At 46.7% G+C, this 19,094-nt stretch overlaps 2 protein-coding genes across 2 annotated transcripts in view; both read left to right on the forward strand.

The window, feature by feature from the left end:
• The window catches only part of LOC123086466 (uncharacterized), a 9,082-nt gene extending 1,938 nt beyond the window's left edge, over positions 1–7,144 (forward strand). The window contains exons 2-9 of the mRNA XM_044508231.1: positions 1,562–1,747; positions 2,403–2,495; positions 2,771–2,953; positions 3,059–3,161; positions 3,243–3,428; positions 4,197–5,164; positions 5,500–5,948; positions 6,562–7,144. Coding sequence (XP_044364166.1) covers positions 1,562–1,747; positions 2,403–2,495; positions 2,771–2,953; positions 3,059–3,161; positions 3,243–3,428; positions 4,197–5,164; positions 5,500–5,948; positions 6,562–6,619 — 2,226 coding nt within the window. The 3' untranslated portion in view covers positions 6,620–7,144. The remainder of the gene's footprint in view (positions 1–1,561; positions 1,748–2,402; positions 2,496–2,770; positions 2,954–3,058; positions 3,162–3,242; positions 3,429–4,196; positions 5,165–5,499; positions 5,949–6,561) is intronic.
• Positions 7,145–10,702: 3,558 nt separating this feature from the next.
• On the forward strand, positions 10,703–11,960 carry LOC123082096 (uncharacterized). The gene is made up of 2 exons (XM_044504512.1): positions 10,703–11,373; positions 11,465–11,960. The coding sequence occupies exons 1-2, from the start codon at positions 10,917–10,919 to the stop codon at positions 11,659–11,661; spliced, it is 654 nt and encodes a 217-aa protein (XP_044360447.1). The 5' UTR covers positions 10,703–10,916; the 3' UTR covers positions 11,662–11,960.
• The last annotated feature ends 7,134 nt before the right edge of the window (positions 11,961–19,094 follow it).

Genomic DNA, 19,094 nt, shown 5'->3' on the forward strand with positions numbered 1-19,094 from the left:
TGTTGTCTGGATAACCTGCTAGGTGCAATTGTGAAGTGCTGCTGCTCATTTCATAGTTACTATGCTTCCCGTTCTGTTTGGCTCTACCATAATGCCCTAAGTGATTTTTTTATGCTATATCATGCTATCACTAGTGATGCCGCCAAACTCCCCGACTTTCCTTTTTGCGTCAAGGACATGGGCGCCGCCAAACTCCCTGACTTTCCTTTGTGCGTCAAGGACATGGGTGCCATACCCTTGTAGTTATATGTGACGCAGTCTCCGGGTCATGTCTATGTAGATGTTTTGGGATGTTTTAGGAGGATTCCTCACACTTGTTCTGATTCATCCTTTAGGGCATGGAAATGTTGTCTGGATAACCTGCTAGGTGCAATTGTGAAGTGCTGCTGCTCATTTTATAGTTACTATGATTGAGTTTTTGTTTAACTCTACTGTAATGTGCTAATGGCTGAAATATGTTTTTTAACGCCAGCGCTGGTGATGCCACCAAACTGATGTATAAGTTGGTATATTAGAGATCCTGCTCTCATGGTGCTGGAGAGCTAGATTTATCATGCTTTAATTGGGCCCAAATGTTTTTATGCCATTAGTGGGCATGCATTCTAGTTTCTCACGTTGCATGGTTTAATGGTGGTCTATTTATGTGAGTGTGAATTGATGAATGACACGTGTCTGGGCAATGCATCGAACAACATCGACTTTGTTGACCTTGGGGTGGCCAGTTGGTTGTATACGTACGTAAATTAGTGACCGTTCTCATGATGTGGCTCTCACGGGTCTTTTGGTGCCCTTATTTTATATTTGCACGTGCAAGAAATTTCATGTCCTGGCTTCATCGGTATATTTATGAATTTGAGTAAGGTGATATTTGCATATATGTTGCCTATTAGGTATATGTCGTTTTTGGATTATTGTTAATATGAAACACATGAGGTCTGGTGAGTGGTTGCCATAACTTGAGATGAATGGCACGTGTACGTTTATTTTGGTTTATAGTGAGAATCAGTAGATTGGAAGGGTTCCTTATTTGTGTCATGCATGCTCGAGTGCTTTTGCTAGATGATACATCACATGACAAACATGCAAGTAATATCGGCACTTCTGGCACGTGTTTGAGTCATCTCTGTGACACAGATGTTTGTGCTGTCTATACGCCTCACCATTAGCATCGACGACGAGGAGGTTGTGCAGTACACCTTTCTATACACCTTGAAGTTTGCACTTTCAGGGTCCTCTTTAGATGAATTGTTCTATACAGAAATGGAGTATCGGTTATTAAGTACAGATTTGTGCACTAAACAGCAAAACAAGTATACACATAAAAGTTCTTCAAGAGGTTCACAGTGAGTTGTTCTATGAAGAGTCCATTTATTATATTAGGTATCAACATGGTCTTAGATAGATAACCTGGAAATCTCAGATTTCATCGTGTACACAAATGGGAAAATAATTATTGCTTGAGATTTTGTTCCCCTGCCGAGACTGGTGCATCTTATTTTTAATAATTGGACAGAATGTGAAGTATACAATTAACCTCTTCTTTTCTGTGTGGAAAACATAGGTGTTTCCATTTGGATCTGTTCCACTGAAAACATATCTTCCTGATGGAGATATCGACTTGACTGCATTTGGTTCCACAAGCTCTGATGAAAACCTAGCAAATGAGGTTCGCGCTGTTCTGGAATCAGAAGAACTGAGGAAAGATGCTGAGTTTGAAGTGAAGGATGTCCAGTATATCCATGCTGAGGTTTGCCGCTTTGACTGTGTTTTTTCAATATTACCAATTAGACCTAATTCACACGCTTCTAAGTTGCTGCTATGACTCCCGACATATGCTTGTTTTTTATTTACTCTATACAATGTCAGGCAGTGTACATTTATATTTAATTTATCCAGCTATCTTTCAATGTCATCGAAACATTTCTGTCTTACCATACATGGTACTAGTGACAATAGAATAAATAATCCATCTTTGCATACAGTATCAATAACACATGTGAATATCCCAATGTTAGTGGCATACTGCCAATGATAAAATAAGTACTCCCTCCGTCTCAAAATTCTTGTCTTAGATTTGTCTAAATACGGATGTATCAAGTCTCGTTTTAGTATTAGATACATCCATATCTAGACAAATGATACATCCGTATCTAGACAAATCTAAGACAAGAATTTTGGGGCGGAGGGAGTAGTTGACTGCATTCAAGTGTACTGTCCAGTAGTTGACTGCATTTTTTCTTTGTTCTTCCTGTGCACATGGATATATCGATATCATAGATCATTTTGGAAGGTCACCTTTTGTATTGAACTGCTAGGGATTGTGCAGTGGTGGACATGCTGTCGCATAACAATTCTGTATTTATCGTCCAAATGTTTCAAATGACAAGTCTTTCCGATGGCAGGTGAAGCTGGTCAAATGCCTTGTGCAAAATATTGTTGTAGACATTTCGTTCAATCAGATTGGTGGACTCTGTACGCTTTGTTTTCTTGAGCAGGTAACATCTCAAAAGCTGAAACATGTTGTCGATTGTGTTTTTTCCTTTAATGCACAGATCTATCTTCTATCTTATATTTGATGCAATAAAAATAATCTTTCTCTTTCTTATGTGGCACTCCCTCTGTAAAGAAATACAAGAGCGTTAGTGATCTAAACGCTCTTATATTAAACGCTCTTATATTTCTTTACAGAGGGAGTAGGACTTAGGGTGAAAGGTTTTCTTAAGTCAGCCTGCTCATTGGCATGCATGTTTATAACCATTATGTTTTACAGGTTGATGAAAGATTTGGAAAAAAACACCTTTTCAAGAAAAGCATAATGCTGATAAAAGCCTGGTGTTATTATGAAAGCCGCATTCTCGGTGCCCACCATGGTTTAATTTCTACCTACGCCTTGGAGATATTGGTGCTATATATTTTCCATCTTTTCCACAAGTCTTTGGATGGTCCATTAGCTGTAAGTTCTGACTTAAATTTGTATTCCACATTTGTAAAATTGCTGCTGACCTAGGTTACACAAATTCCAACCCCATGGGTGACATAACTGTTTCCTCTGCTGCAGGTCCTCTATAGATTTCTGGACTATTATAGCAAATTTGACTGGGACAACAAGGGTATAAGCTTGTATGGTCCTGTACCATTGTCTTCCTTACCTGAGCTAGTTTGTAAGTGAATGCAGTCTGATCTGTTTGTTTGGTTGAAATTTTGTTGTCATCATTGGTCATCACATAGTTTTTCTTGCGCAGCCGAAGCACCAGACACTCATGATGTTGATTTCCTTAAGCGGGAGGAGTTTCTCAAAGAATGTGCACAAAGGTTTACTGTCCCCCCTAGGAACTTTGAGAGAAATACTCGACTGTTCTCAAGAAAATTTCTCAACATAGTGGATCCACTCAAGCAGAACAACAATCTTGGGCGTAGTGTCAGCAAAGGTTTCTTCTCTGCTTCATCATGAAATTTGTTTGTACAGAGGAAAAGTGCGCTTGAAATTGTGCCATGCAACTTTAGTCAACTTAAAATGACTTGATGCTTAAACTTGATAGTTCTCAACTTACATTGTTTGTGAATTCATTTTGGTCTCGTGAGTAGCACTGCCTCTCGAGGAAGAATGTGGGTTGACTTCTTTTTTGTCAAATTTGAATACTTGCATTGCATGTAGCTGAGGTCAGCTTTTGGGCATAATCATCTCACCATCAGCTCACATAATCAGCTCACATAATGGGTGGTTGCATCTGGCTTCCCACATTTCGTAGCTTTACTGTTGATGTTTGCTTGTCTAAATTTGGGTTTTTGTATCTACTTCCTCTAAACTTGATTGTTTTAAATTTTACCACTAACTGCAACTAGTGTTATTTGGTCTGTCTTGCTTTTGCTACATTCTTGCTGCTGCTTGTCCATGCTTTGTTTCTCAGCGGGCCAAGAGATTTATTTCAGTTCAGCACAGAAGCAAACTTTCAGCTACTTAACCAAGCAGTGCCACTGTGCTCACTTGCACTGCATAATAAGCTAGAACTTGGATACTGATGGCATTGATTTATTTTATGTTGCATGGATAGTTGTGGTTTGAACCCAACCCACAAGCATTATGGTATGCTGCACAGTTACTTTTGTGCATTAAGCTGTTGCTTTGCTGTTTATTGTCCAAGATGCTTATAGCAGATTTTTTTAATTTGCTGGCCTAATATCACTCTGATGCGCAGGTAACTTCTATCGGATACGCAGTGCATTTGATCTTGGTGCCCGGAAGCTTGGGAAGATCCTTCAAGTGCCTATCAATTCTGCTGTGCCTGAAGTGAATCAGTTTTTTAGGAACACATTGAAGCGAAATCACACTATGGTAAGGCCAGATGTGCAGGACATTGCACTGGACTTCAATATTGAAAGAGACAACAAAGGTTTAGACCGTAATTCTTTTGGTGATCTATCTGATCAGTTCAACAGCATCAGTATTTCAGATGTCAATAACCATGGGTCTCTGAAGGAAAAAGAACAAAATCCTATGGTTGAGCATGAGGAAATGAAGTCTGTTTCAAATCCTGTAACAAGTTCTATTAGTACGAGGAATAACAGTGACTTCTGTGAGACTGCACCATCAACTAGTGAAACCTTGTCACCTGGGAAAGCTCTCTATGCACCACATCTCTTGTATGAGCCAGGAAATGGGAAGGTTGGTGCCAATCATGATATAAACTTGGCACACCATGGGATGACATCGAAAGGGTACCCAGGAACTAAGTATCGCAATGAGAATTCACATCCAGTGGATAACTGCTTACCACCAGCTAAGAACTCAGATAGCAATGGGGCACATATTAAAGAGGCAGGTGGTGATGGAGGTGCAATCAATGACATTTTATCAGATCTTGCTGGAGATCACGGAACAAATTTGTATAATCTTTCCTATGCACAAGGGTGCCAACAAGATTACCCAGTAAACCATGATTACCCGGTTAATCAAGTTTACTATCAAATGCCTGCTCCACCACCTGCACAATATCAGAACAATCGCTCACCAAATGGCCATAGCAGAAAAAATGGTTATGGCTATGCTGGTACAAGTGGAATATCCCCTGGTTCTTATCCATCTGGCTATTTCGTTGTAAGACCATTTTATCAACCGGATGATACTATGCGAGCTCGTGGAACAGGCACCTACTTTCCTGACCCAGTATGTTCCCTTTTTGTACATTATTATGCTTATATACAACTTGAAGTCACATTGAAATTCACTACATCTGGCATTTCCCTACATATTCATTTTATTTCACGTTTATGCATATGTAGATACTGAGATGAACCACTACTACTTTTCCTGTGTACTTGAATAATTTCCTTATTGGAGTTACTGTACCTTCTGTACATGAGGCTGAAAAATAACCCTACTACTTTTATGTTTCTGTTGCAGAATTAGGTTACTTTTGCAAGGTTAATGCGCATTTGTGTTGTTTTGGCTTGTCTGTCTTGTGTTTTCCCTGAGTTTGTCTGTCTTTTTGGATATTGCAGACTTTGTGCAAGGACAGGCCACCTGCTGGACGAGGGGAAAGAGGAAGACATAGTTTCCATCCAAATCACTATCACAGGGCTCACCGCTATCCCAGAATGGATATGCCTTCAGATATGGTGCTGTCGGAGGAATGGAGGCAAGTGCCAGTGCCACCATTGCAGATTTACATTCCTGGTGCAAGTGATCATGGAATTCCCTCCCCGTTGAATATACCATTATCATCTCCATCCCCCCGGGCTCCAAGGGATGGTATTCATCGCAATGGTTTTATTCACCCACAAGACAATAAACTTGAATTTGGGACTTTGGGGGCATTGCCTTTGGAAGTTAAGGGTACTTCTCAAGACCATCCTAGCAAATCTAGTTCTGCCGCCAACAGTCAATCTTCTGCACCTGTAAGCCCTGTGTCTTCAGCATTAAATCCTGGAAAGGGTTCTAATCGCATGAGGTACGTATGATGCATTACTTTAGTCGTCAAAAGTATTAACACCGTCTCTTTCATGGGAGGGCCACCTAGCTGGTAGCTTTATCTTTAGATGTTACAGCTGGATTATTATCTATTGACACGCACTTCCTTTAATATACTTTTAGTGTTAGGTCAGAGCTTCTGCAAAATATATTAGTATGGTCATTATCCAGATCACTGTATTATGGTCTGCCCTTGCTCTCCCACATTACTAAAAACCAGTGCCCGCTATTTTTCGTACTTCACTAAAAGGACCGTCCACGTTAATCTTCATCGCTTCTGTTTTGTGTGTTAATGTCTTTCCTTTGGGATACTCCTAATTAGCATGGCCGAACCCGTCCACTCTTATGTTACATTAATCTTCATCGCTCCTGTCTGTTATGTCTTTCCTTTGGGATAATGTTGATTATTGATCATCCCAGTAGTATGGTTAAAGACTGGGCAGTTTAACATGTGCCATCCCCTGTAGGCTTCTGATTGGTATATGGCATTCATGCATTTCTCTTGTCTTGTTTGTTGCCGCATTCACCTTTAACTTGTATGCTTTCAGCACTGAATCATTCACAATTGGTAATCGCGTATGTACAATTTGCAGGAATGGTGGGCCATATCATCTTAAGGACAACGGAGATTTCCCGCCACTCTCCAGCTGACGCAAGACATAGTTGACCATCATGTACCAAAGACATGTCAAGCCAAGAGAAAGATGCCGCTACATTGTGCACACCCGGTGCGGCAATAGCAGAGGGTTAATCTACAAAATAATTCACCATCATGTACATCCTGACTTTAACTTGTCGTTCCCAAGTCGTCGTCAGATTTTCACCATGCCGCCGGAACGCAGCCTGCGCTGCTGTGACTGGAATCTCATGGTGTCTCCCCATTTCCCTCAAAAAAGAAAAGAAGAGGAAAAGAAAGAATAAGCACAGCTTAATCTCTGTCTGTGCCATGTAGATACTTTGTTGGGGGGAAGAAAAAGAGCTAGCCTAGCTTGTGTTGTTTTGTGGTGATAGTGTAATCTGTCTGGTTCTCGGAGAGGCCTTTGTGTTGGAAGGCCCCTTGCCTGAAGTAACAGTAGATGCTTGATGAAATTGGTAGGTACAGAGTTAAAACTGTATGTGATGTTAGATTTACAGTTGGTCGGAAAATTAACCAGAGATAGTCATAGTTGTGCTTCATCACCGTTGCGACCAATGTCTACCCTTGTTCTTGTGCTTGTGTTCTACTACCATATCGTTCGTACTGTAGATTTTAGACGAAGCAGGGGAGAAAATCATGATGCTGGTTCTCGAGAGTGGGGGCTCTGTCAGATTGATTGAAAGCTCTGAAGAAGCTTGAGAGGTTGGGCGCTCATCGCAGCGTCTTGTTCCTGGCGGTCCAGTCCATGGTTATCACAGCAGGAGGATGGAGGCTGTGAGCGAGTCCAGTACGGCCTACCCAAGTCAAAGTCCGGTAGTCCACGATGCATGCGTCTGCTACACTAGTGTGCTCTCACCGTCACACAATCTTATTCAGACTAAGCTTTGGTAGGCCCCTGGAATTCATATATGATCTGCAAATGCGCTGGTGCACCAGGCGCCAGCTCCAGGAGACCAAGCGTATATGCATATTACTCCCTTCGTCTGGAGTCACTTATTCTGGGGGCGGAGGCAGTACTACGTACTGACCAACCAGTCAAATTGATAGTGGTGGAAAAAGAAGCGACAGCTGAAAGACCAGACCGAAGTCATTGTGGAATGCATCAACGCGTCTTGCAAAGAGTCATGCATAAATAACAGCAGCAGTAGCATAGCATTCGATGTTACATTTGATTTAGGCATCTGAACATAACTTCACAGAGAAAGCCAGCTCTTGTGTGTGTGTGAGAGAGAGAGAGCCAGCTCTTGTGTTCAAGAGAGAGAGAGAGAGAGAGAGAGAGCGCCAGCTCTTTTATAGCTGTTTCTGAGAGCTCTAGTATGCATCATTTAGAGCATCTCCAGTCGCGCCCTCAACAGGCCCGCCCAGGCTACTTTTTTCGGCACTGGCGCCAAAAAAACGCCTCAGTCGCGTCCCCAGAACGCCGAAATCGCCGGTTCGGCCCTTTTTTTCGCTCGGCGGTCACAGACCGAACCCGGCGCACTGGGGGGCAATTGGGGGCTCCGGCGCAAGGGAAAAGCGCGGCTGGCCCACACCGTCAGGGGAAAAGTCAAGGTTTTCTTTCCCAACTCGCCTCCCACCCCCGCGCCCTCGGCCGCCACTAGCTATATCCCGGCGCCGTCCGCCGCCCTTCACCGCTAGATAGCCATTCTCCGCCGGAAAAATAGCAGAGCTTCGCCACGACAGCCCCTCCAACAGCAGCTGTGCGTTTCCAGCCGTCGTTTCCGGCCACGGAGGTGCAGTTTAGCGGCGGGTACACGCCCACCGGGCGCAAGGTGTTCGGCGATTTGCCTGCCTCGGCGATGGACTCGGATGACGAGGAAGCGCTCGCCGCGCTGCTAGAGGAGGAAGCCGAGGCCGACGTCCAGGAAGAAGAGCATCTCATGGTGCTCGCCGCCCTCGCCCAGCTGCCGGCGAGCAATGAAAAGCCGCGGCGAGGTGGCTCGGCGCCGGGGCGGGTGAAAGCAAAGAACCGACATTGTCTCGAATGCTACTGCATGCTCTACTCCGACTACTTTGTCGATGCTCCACTTCACGGCGAGAAAACATTTCGGCGCCGTTATCGGATGAGCCGAAAGCTCTTCCTCAGGATTGTGAATTCCATCCGGGAGTTCAACAACTACTTCAAGTGCAAGATGGATTGCACCGGCGCCCTTGGATTCACCTCCATCCAGAAGTGCACGACAGCGATGAGGATGCTTGCATACGGAGCTTCCGGTGATTCACTCGACGATTATGGGCGCATGGCCGAGTCCACCAGCATAGAGTGTTTCTATAAGTTCTGTCGGACAGTGGTGGCAGTGTTTGGACCGCAATACTTGAGAACACCCAATGCGGAAGACACTGCTCGGATCCTAGCACAGAATGCAGTAAGAGGATTTCCTGGGATGCTTGGAAGCATCGACTGCATGCATTGAAAATGGAAGAATTGCCCATTTGCTTGGCAGGGGATGTACAAAGGCGCCAAAGACGGTTGCAGTGTGGTACTTGAGGCGGTGGCCACACATGACCTCTGGATTTGGCACTCCTTCTTTGGTATGCCAGGAACTCACAATGACATCAACGTGTTGCAGTGCTCTCCTGTCTTTGCTAAGCTTGTTGAAGGTCATTCTCCTCCGGTGATATTTGAGATCAATGGGCGACACTACAACAAGGGGTACTATCTAGCTGATGGCATCTATCCGAGATGGTCGACATTTGTGAAGACGATCTCAAACCCTGTGCCAGGAGGCAAGAACGCCTGGTTTGCGAAGATTCAGGAGGTTTGCAGGAAGGATGTCGAGCGGGCATTTGGTGTGCTCCAATCTCGATTTGCTGTTGTCCGATACCCCGCTCAGACCTGGTCCAAAGATCAAATGTGGGATATTATGACTTGCTGTGTCATCTTGCACAACATGATCATCGAGAGCGAGCAATAAGACCCAGTGTTTGACATTGAACCATACTACAGGCAGGGTCCTCTAGCCGAAGTTGATCACCAGCTACCGGCAACCTGCACTGCCTATCTCAGTATGCATCAGGAGATCCGAGACCCACATGTGCATCATCAACTGCAGAAAGATCTGATTGAGCACCTATGAAGGCTCAAGGGGGACGACGGGCGCGATGTGTGATGAAATATGAGTTTTTATTTGTTGAACTATATAATTTGTATTGAACTTTTTGTTGTTGTACTATTTTGTTGAAGTATTTGATTTTTCTGTGATGAAATATGTGATAAGAAAAAAATGTGTTGATAATTGAATGCCGAGACACGGCAAACCACGCCGAATATGGGCCTATTCTCGCCCATATGGGCCTTTTATTCGCCAAAATGAGACTGAAAAGTGAGCCAATTTCAGCGCTTGGGGGCGACGGCTGGACGCAAAACCGCCCCCAACGCCGATTGTATCGCCGGCTCGCCCCCAGGGGGCGATTTTTATGCGTCCTAAGGGTTCAACAACTGGAGATGCTCTTACTGATCTTCCCCGAGAGCCAGACAGACGCACACCCACCTGAACCGAACCGAACGGTTCGGTTAAACCGAATGCCCAGTCCTCCTGCACAGGTCGCACACCCCTCTGCCTGGGAATGGCAAGATTAACGCATGGTGTTACCAGAACATGCACACCTATACAGGATGGAACAATGGCGGTGTTTCTTTTGTCACATCCCGACGTGCCAAAAGTTGTTGTGGCCCACCACCTATCACCATACACCGTCCGCTCAAGTCGGGAAAATATCTAGTGCTACCAACCTTTAGGTGCTACCGTGATATAAGCTTTGGGCCGTCGGATTTTCATATCAGACGGCTCTCAACAACTCTACAACAGTTGCAAAAAAGCCTACGGCGAGTCTAAAAATTGTGTATAGGTCCAGCAGATCCAACAGCTCCCGGATGCCGTCTGATCTAAGAATCTGACGGCCCAGATGCCCGTATCACGGTAGCATCTAAGTCTTGATAGCACTAGATACTCTCGTCACCCTTTTTACTAGTCAGATGGCATTCATCATCGCTCGCATTTACCTTCTGTGCCAGCTCGTTCGCATGTGAATAAATTACTCAAAACCATCACATTTGTGACAAGGATACTTCAAAACCATTGCTTTTTGTCAAAAATCACAAAAAACCATCACTTCTGCGTGAAGTGAATAACAAAATGCACTAATTCCAAACTGAGCAGTGTCTAACAACAAAATTGACAGGTGGGACCTATCTATAGGCTGATCTGGCGAAGACTAATCCTAATCAATGTGTTGACCTGCTGAGTTGGACAGAGTCCCATATGTCAGCCACGCATTTTATTTTCCCCTCTTAATTTTCTTCCTCTCCACATGGACAGGAACGCCACTGCACTGCACGCCGCCCTTGTTGGTCGATGGTCACGCCAAGCTCTGGCCGCCCCCGTGCTTGCAGCGCCCGCCGGGAGGCCCTGGCTGCGCACGTCGTCGTGGAACGCCATGTGCAGGCCCGTGCTCGCGGCGCCCGCCGGGATGGCCTGGTCGCGCCCGCGCTCATGGTGGTGCCCTGTGGTGGAGCGCCCTCGCCGCACCTGTGCTGGAGGCGGTGTGCTAGGGCCTCGTCGCGCCGCACGCGCACAAGAAAAATTGGGGCCCGTCACCGACGACTACCCCAGCACTACCAACGATTTTGACTCCGGCGGCGCGGGGAACGACCAGATCCAGAGCGTAGGGAGGCGGGGAAGGTCTAGGGCAAGGCAGGAGCCTGCCGCCCGAGCCGCCCGCAACACGGTGGTACGCGAAGGAATCAATCTGCCCCGGCCAGCAGCAGGTCAACGTCGTCGCTCCCGTTTCGGTCGATCCGCCTGCTCCCGCATCCATTTGCTACCTGCTCACGCCGCTTGCTTCTACTTCTCGCTCAGGATGGGGGGAGTGTGATCCAGTGCTTGCGCCGGCGAGGCAGAGGCCTCAGGCTCAACCACAACCGGCAATGGCGACGGTGGCCTCTGCCTCGGCCCGAGTAGGACGGGTCGCGACCACAGGCTCAACCGTGGCCAGCAACGGCGACGGTGGCCTCTGCCTCGGCCGAGGGCAGGACGGGCGGCGGCCACAGGGTTGATCACAGTCGGCAATGGGTCTGTCCCACCGGAGTGGGCCGGCGACAAGAAGAGAAATACGTAGGAAGGAAGGAGAGGAGAGAGGAGATAAGAGGTGTGGCTTGCAGGTGGGTCCCTGTCCACCTTAGCAAGTCAAACATCAACTAGGACTAGTCTTTGCCACATCAGCACAGACATATAGGTCCCACCTAGTAGTTTTGTTGTTAGTCACGACTCAAGTCTGATTTAGTATGATTTGTTACTCACTTGACGCAAAAGTGATGGTCATTTATGATTTTTGACAAAAATGATGGTTTTGAGATACCCTAGCCACAAATGTGATGATTTTGATCTATTTACTCTTCACATGTCCAGCTGCGCGCGATGAAACAATTGTGCCTAGCTTGTACGCCTAGAACCCTCCACTGCCTATTACTAGCAAACGAGCATGCGGGATAGAGAACTCATCTCGAGGGATTGTTTAACGGACAGAAGAATGTCCACATAAGTTCGCGTCCTTGGCCAGGTGCACTAGAAACTTAGACACCATTTCTTCCCTGTCCCCGGCGATCATTCCTATTAGACGTGATATATTCCCAATTTTCTGTGATGTAGACTTCGATTACCATTCAACTTTTGACAAGACCAAGCACCATACAATTTTCCTATCCTCGGTAGGGTTCTCGAGATTCAACAGATTCTTTCCGTTGGTACCACTTCAATTCTTAAAAGAGAAGAGAAAATACGGCAATGGAAGTGTGCAGGAAGCGGACCAAAGACACGGTTTCCTCGTGCGATGTAGTATATGCACGCACGTATGGTCGAAAAAAATAAGGGTTCAGACGCGCTTTTGATTTGTTTCATATATGGAGCTGAGTCATATCCTGATCGCTTCTCACGAGATGCACTTCACCAGCCATCACCAAACAAAATTAGGAGAATAAAACGAACAGACAAGCCGGCACTCCCCACTCCCTACGCGAATGACTGGATGGTGTCGAACTGGATACACAACGAGGCGCTGTCGCCAAATTTGTTTTTAAGAAGGATCCACAACGAGGCGGCAAAGACGAATATAATTTACCCAATGTGTACGGTGGGGAAAAAGAATACCCTGGCCACTGTCACATGAAATGAAGGGAGCAGCATTGCGATAAGCTCTACTGACCAAGGCTCCAATGATCATGGCGAACCGAGATCCTTCTATCTTGTAGACAGCGTGTCGCTTTCCCTTTGTTTTCGTGATTTGTTTCCCCCCTTTACCTGCATAACCCAGCTTGAGGCACTACCTTAGTGAGTTGTCGTTTTCGCTCATGGTCTCATTTTTATTTTGCATAGAAAAACGGAGAGAATAAATTTATTTAATTTTTTATGTGGTTTGTTTTGATTCATATACATGGATTTTAACGGAGGCTTTTCCTAAGAATTCTTTTTCACTATAATTCACACCTAAAAATTCTGTTAACTCAAATCAGGAGTTTCTATATAGTTTAATGAATTCTATTCCGCTGATTTTACAAGCTCATGCTTTTACACAAGTTTGCTCCGTTGAGACTGTGGCCCAAAGACAGCAACAAGTTTTGCTCACGGCGCGCTATCGATGGGTGTGGTAGAAAGAAGACTTTGTCACTCCCGACAATTTGGATGTGTTTTCCAATTTCAGCAGGGACGTTTTCAAGGATTTGTGTTTTCACCTTTCCGCAAAAAATAAGGCTTCAATGATAAGTCTCTAGTTTAATTTCCTGTTGCAATGACTATTTTTATTCCCCGCGATTTTTTTTGAAAAAATGGCTATTTTTATTGCTCTTTTTCTTTTTGCATGTTGTGAGCGTCTATATTTTTTGTTTCTTAAAGTAAATAATGTGCCTAATTTTTTTCGTGGGTATCTCGGCCCCAGTAGATGTTACTGAATTTGGCTGTCCCTGTGTTGGCGTCTGCTTTACTTGTCTATCTAGTCCACCACATTCTGCAAGTTGTCGATTTGTTTGGAATATCTCGGACGGATTTGCCATCATCCATGTGGCGATGAGCATCCGAGTCATCCCTGAGCCAGAGATGGTGATCTACCCAGCCAGCCCAGAAGAAAACATCAACTTTGCCGGGCAAAGAAAGAACAGAGTATGCGGTGGCTCGAGGTCGAATGCTCGATAGGTGGTGGTGTGAGATGCGGACGGGGCGTGGCAGTGACCCATCATGGATCAACACGTAGGAGTACATCTGAAGACATGGACATAGAGTATGCTCGTCGTGGCATTATTGCGACGCGGCGACCCACCGCGTCCAGATGCTCAATCAATTTCCTGCGCTCGCTCAACCAACCACCCTACTCATTTCCTTCGATGGATTGGGTGCTAGTGGTGGTACTGATTGCTTAGCTTAAGGCTGCTATGAAAATCTGCCAAATTTGTACTTTCTGGATGACAGGTAGATTTTCTTCTTTAACAAGACTCTATATATGAGTGAGTTGCCCTTGACTGGGTGAATACATGTTAAAACCCATATTTTGGGTATAGTTTGTTTGCCTACATACTTCTCAGCCGGGTTGAGAAGAAACGCACACATGTTGTTTGGTTGCATGCTTGTTTTAACTGAAAAGGGCTTTCGTCCCGCTTTATATTATAAAGCAAATTGCTCAAGCCAAACATCCAACAAGGTTCACACACACACAAGTCTCAACACAAAGAGGTAGCAAAGGGTTAATGCTGAGGGCACAATTCAACAAGCCCTGAAAACAGAAAAACTCTCACACACAGCAGCCCAGACAACGGGACTAGTCGGGCCCCGGAGGAGGCGGCGGCAGCGGGGGCGCCACGTGGAAGGCCATCGATCGAAGGTCGGCGAGGAGGGTGTTGATGGCCTCCCGGTCCCGTGGGCGGCTAAATGGCCGCCAGAGCTGCAAGTAACCACACATTTTGAAGATTGCGCCAGTCGCACGTTGAAGAGGAACATTCTGAATCACAAGCTTATCGCGGATGGTCCAAAGCATCCAGACAAGGACCCCAACGCACATCCATCTAATATGGCGTTAGCGGGGGCGGGGGGGGGGGGGTGTGGGGGCGTGGATTTCAGCAAGCAAGTCGGGAAATTGGTGTTGCACCACTGTCCACCGACCGTCTCACGGAAACAGGACCAAAGGAACTAGGCTGTGGGGCAAGAGAAGAAGATGTGGTCCATTACGCTTAAGGACCTCAACCCCAGAAGGGAGGCGGCTCCGGATCCATTGCCATATGAAGATCCTGATCTTCAGAGGTAGCCGAATGTCCCAAATCAGGCTAAAGGGCTCGGGGGCCGACGAGGGGGCGATGGCCGAGTAAAGGGACTTAGTGGAGAAGCAGCCGGAGGGCTCCAGTTGCCAAGATGGAGTCATGGGCGCCCTCGACATCCATCGGGAGATGGGTGATGTCCTGGAGGAGTGCATCCCAAGCGGCCACCTCAAGCGGGCCAAAGGGGTGACGAAAGGCGAGGCGCCCTAAGTCAATAAGGGCCGCCTCGACAGAGACCCGAGGGTCCACCGCAATGGCAAAGAGCTCCGGGAATCGCGCGGCCAGGGGGAGGTCGCCGATCCAACGATCAAACCAAAATAGGGTCGAGGATCCGGAGCCAACCGGGATGGACGTGCCGATGCGGAGTATAGGTAGCAGTTGGATCACGGCCTGCCAGAACCGGGAGCCACCGGATCGCTGACAAAATGCGAGTGGCTGGCCCAGAAGGTACTTGTTCCGGATGATGGTAAGCCAAAGGCCTCCTTCCCCATTGGCGATGCGCCAAAGCCATCGGGTCAGGAGAGCAATGTTCATGCGCTGAGAGGACAAGATCCCAAGGCCACCCTGGTCCTTGGGTTTGCAGATGTCGGGCCGGCTCACCATATGGTACTTCTGCTTACCACCCTCGCCAGCCCAGAAGAATCTGGATTGGTACTTGGCGATCTCCTGATGGAGCGTCTCATGAAGGCTATAGAAGCTCATGAGGAACCAAAGAAGGCTAGCAAGCGAGGAGTTGATGAGGATCACGCGGGCGGCCTTCGAAAGCCACCTCCCTTTCCAGGGCTCAACCTGGTGCTGCATCCGGGTCATCGTGGGACGAAGGTCAGCCACGGTGAGGCGTGAGTCACTAATGGGTATCCCCAAGTAGGTCGTGGGGAAAGTACCCAACCGGTAATTCAGCCGGTCAGCTATATCCCGGGCCTCCGCCGGGGGGTACCCAAGAATCATCACTTCGCTCTTATCGAAGTTGATTGTGAGCCCCGACATCTGTTGGAAGCACAAGAGGAGGAACTTCAGGTTGGCAATGTCTCGCGCAGTGCCCTCCACCATTATTATGGTATCGTCTGCATATTGCAAGAGGGAGACCCCCCCTCCTACCAGGTGAGGGACAATGCCGCGAATATGGCCAGCAGCTTTGGCCTTATCTTGTTTTACACAGATGCAAAGTGGGGTGTTTGATTACATGCAACACATGTCGTCTGGTAACCTCTTGTTAGAATGGTGCGGTTACCAGCACACTCACATGCACATCATAAACGATAAAGTAGAGTCTTAACGCACACTCAGAAGCAGTTAAATGATAAACAGTCTCGAAATAGGCTTTCGCCCCGCTTTATAAATAAAGCAAGAACCAAATAGAACTATACACAATGGTGAAGCAGCCCACTTACAAAGCCGATCCAGAGGTACCCATCACACGTAGAACACACGCAACTACGCTACTGACAACACGCACCGGTCGAGCTAAACATCAACCTGGCACCCCTAGTGAGGGAGTAATGGACTAAGGCAATAACCGAACAGCGTACACGGCTAAACGATACACAATGGTGAGGCAGCCCACTTACAAGCCGATCCTAAGGTACCCAGCACATGTAGAACACACACGACTACGCTACTGACAACACGCGCCGGGCGAGCTAAATATACCCACGCTACAACCTGGCACACCTAGGCTCCAAGGCAACACCCTCAAGAGGGAAAACGGCATAGAGCGCCGAGAAGAGAAGAACCACAACGACATCTTCAGGAAGAACACGGCACCCACGGGTGTCGCCATCATTAGCGCCAAGGCACGGAGCTTTCGCTCGGTGATGTCTACCACACAACTTATTCTTGTAGACTCGTGTTGGGCCTCCAAGAGCAGAGTTTTGTAGGACAACAACAAATTTCTCTCAAGTGGATGAACTAAGGTTTATCAATCCGTGGGAGGCGTAGAATGAAGATGGTCTCTCTTAAACAACCCTGCAATCAAAGACAAGAAATCTCTTGTGTCTCCAACACACCAAATATAATGATAAATTGTATAGGTGCACTAGTTCGGCAAAGAGATGGTGATACAAGTGTAGTATGGATAGTAGATATGGATTTTTGTAATTTGAAAATTTAAAAACAACAAGGTAGCAAGTGATAAAATGGAACACAAACAATATTGCAATGCTTAGAAACAAGGCCTAGGATCATACTTTCACTAGTGCAATCTCTCAACAGTGCTAGCATAACTGAATCATATAACAATCCCTCAACGTGTGACAAAGAATCACTCCAAAGTTCTTATCTAGCGGAGAACATAAGATAAAATTGTTGTAGGGTACGAAACCACCTCAAAGTTATCTTTTCCAATCAATCTATTGAGCCATCCCTCTAAGTGTCACAAACAACCCTAGAGTTCATACTAAAATAACACCATATGATACACATCAACCAACTCTAACGTTACCTAGATACTCCAATGTCATCACAAGTATTCGAAAGTTGATTATTCTATATGCATCAAACAACTTCAGATTCATAATATTCAATCCAAAACAAAGAACTTCAAAGGGTCCACAAAGTTTCTACCAGAGAAAGTAGGATGAAAATGTGCATCAACCCTATGCCTAGATTACCCCAATGTCACCACGGGAATTCGCAAGTTGATTGCCAAAACATATATCAAGTGAATCAATAGAACACCCCACTATCACCACGGGTGTCCACATGCAAGGCATACATCAAGTGTTCTCAAATCCAAAATATTCAATCCGATAATAGTGAAACCTCAAAGGAAAAGACTCAATTCATCACAACAAGATAGAGAGGGGAAATACACCATATGATCCAACTATATTAACAAAGCTCGCGGTACATCAAGATTGTGATAAATCAAGAACACGAGACGGGAGAGAGAGATAGATAGATAGATAGATAGATAGATAGAGAGAGAGAGGTCAAACACATAGCTACTAGTAGATACCCTCAGCCCCGAGGGTGAACTACTCCATCCTCATCATGGAGACCGTCGGGATGATGAAGATGGCCTTCGGTGATGATTTCCCCCTCCAGCAGGGTGCCAGAATAGGGCTCAAGATGGGATCTCTTTGGTACAGAGGCTTGTGTCGGCGGACTCGAAGTTTTAGGTTTATTTATGGGGGTTTCTTTATTCATAGGAATTTTCAGCGTTGGAATCACGCGAAAAGGAGTTACAAGGGGCCCACAAGGCACTTGGGCATCATCACCCCCCTAGACGCGCCCATGTGCCTTATGGCCGCCTCGTGGATCTTCTGGTCCTCCCACGAAGCTTCAAGGGTCTATTTTGTTCCAAAAAATCATCAAAAAGTTTCAGCCCATTCCAAGAACTTTTATTTGTGCACAAAAACAACACTATAGTGGTTCTGCTGAAAACAATGTTAATCCAGGTTAGTTCCATTCAAATAATAGCAAAACCATATAAAATTGTTATAATCATGGCATGAATACTTTATAAATTATAGATACATTGGAGACGTATCACTCGCCAACTCAACCGTGTCACTCCCCATATCCGGATCAGGACGTCACCCTCCGGGGAGAGAGCACGTCTGGGCTACCCACCGCACCACCTCCCATTGTCCCCACAACCCGGGAAGGGAGCCACCATCATCTCAATGCTATCCGTCGAAGAGCAAGCATGCGAACCGCCATCCGGGGACGCCGCCCCGGCATCCCTATCGCGAGATACCGTCGGTCGCGCACCTCACACCGCACAACCACGGTAGGAAGAGCGATGCCAGTCCATCAACTCCTAGCCCGGCATCAGTCCTCGAGTCTGGGTAGGCGCCTCCACCATAGGAGGCGCCCACACCTGTGTCCCTTGCGAATACCCTGTGGACTGGGGGACATGACTCTAAGACTATCGCCGGCGAGACTGCCGAGCGCCCATGGCCAGGCGAGCTCACATGACGCCATGTCCGTGGTCACCGGCGCCAATCCATGCACCGACGCAGCGTAACACGACTACCACCATCGAGCACTGTACCTGGGCACCCCTACGGGCACATCCCGAGCCACTCCCAACCTCGATTCGCCCCGGACCCCGATTTGACCCGCCCGAGAACGAACCCTAGATCTAGTCCATCCTCGAAATGCGTGTGGCCGGCACCACCGGCGCCTGCCCATCCCCATGTACCGTCCGAATATATCTAGGAGAAGGGGGCCAACACCGCCTCCCCATG

The sequence above is a fragment of the Triticum aestivum genome, chromosome 4A, assembly GCF_018294505.1.
Source record: "Triticum aestivum cultivar Chinese Spring chromosome 4A, IWGSC CS RefSeq v2.1, whole genome shotgun sequence".
Taxonomy (NCBI): domain Eukaryota; kingdom Viridiplantae; phylum Streptophyta; class Magnoliopsida; order Poales; family Poaceae; genus Triticum; species Triticum aestivum.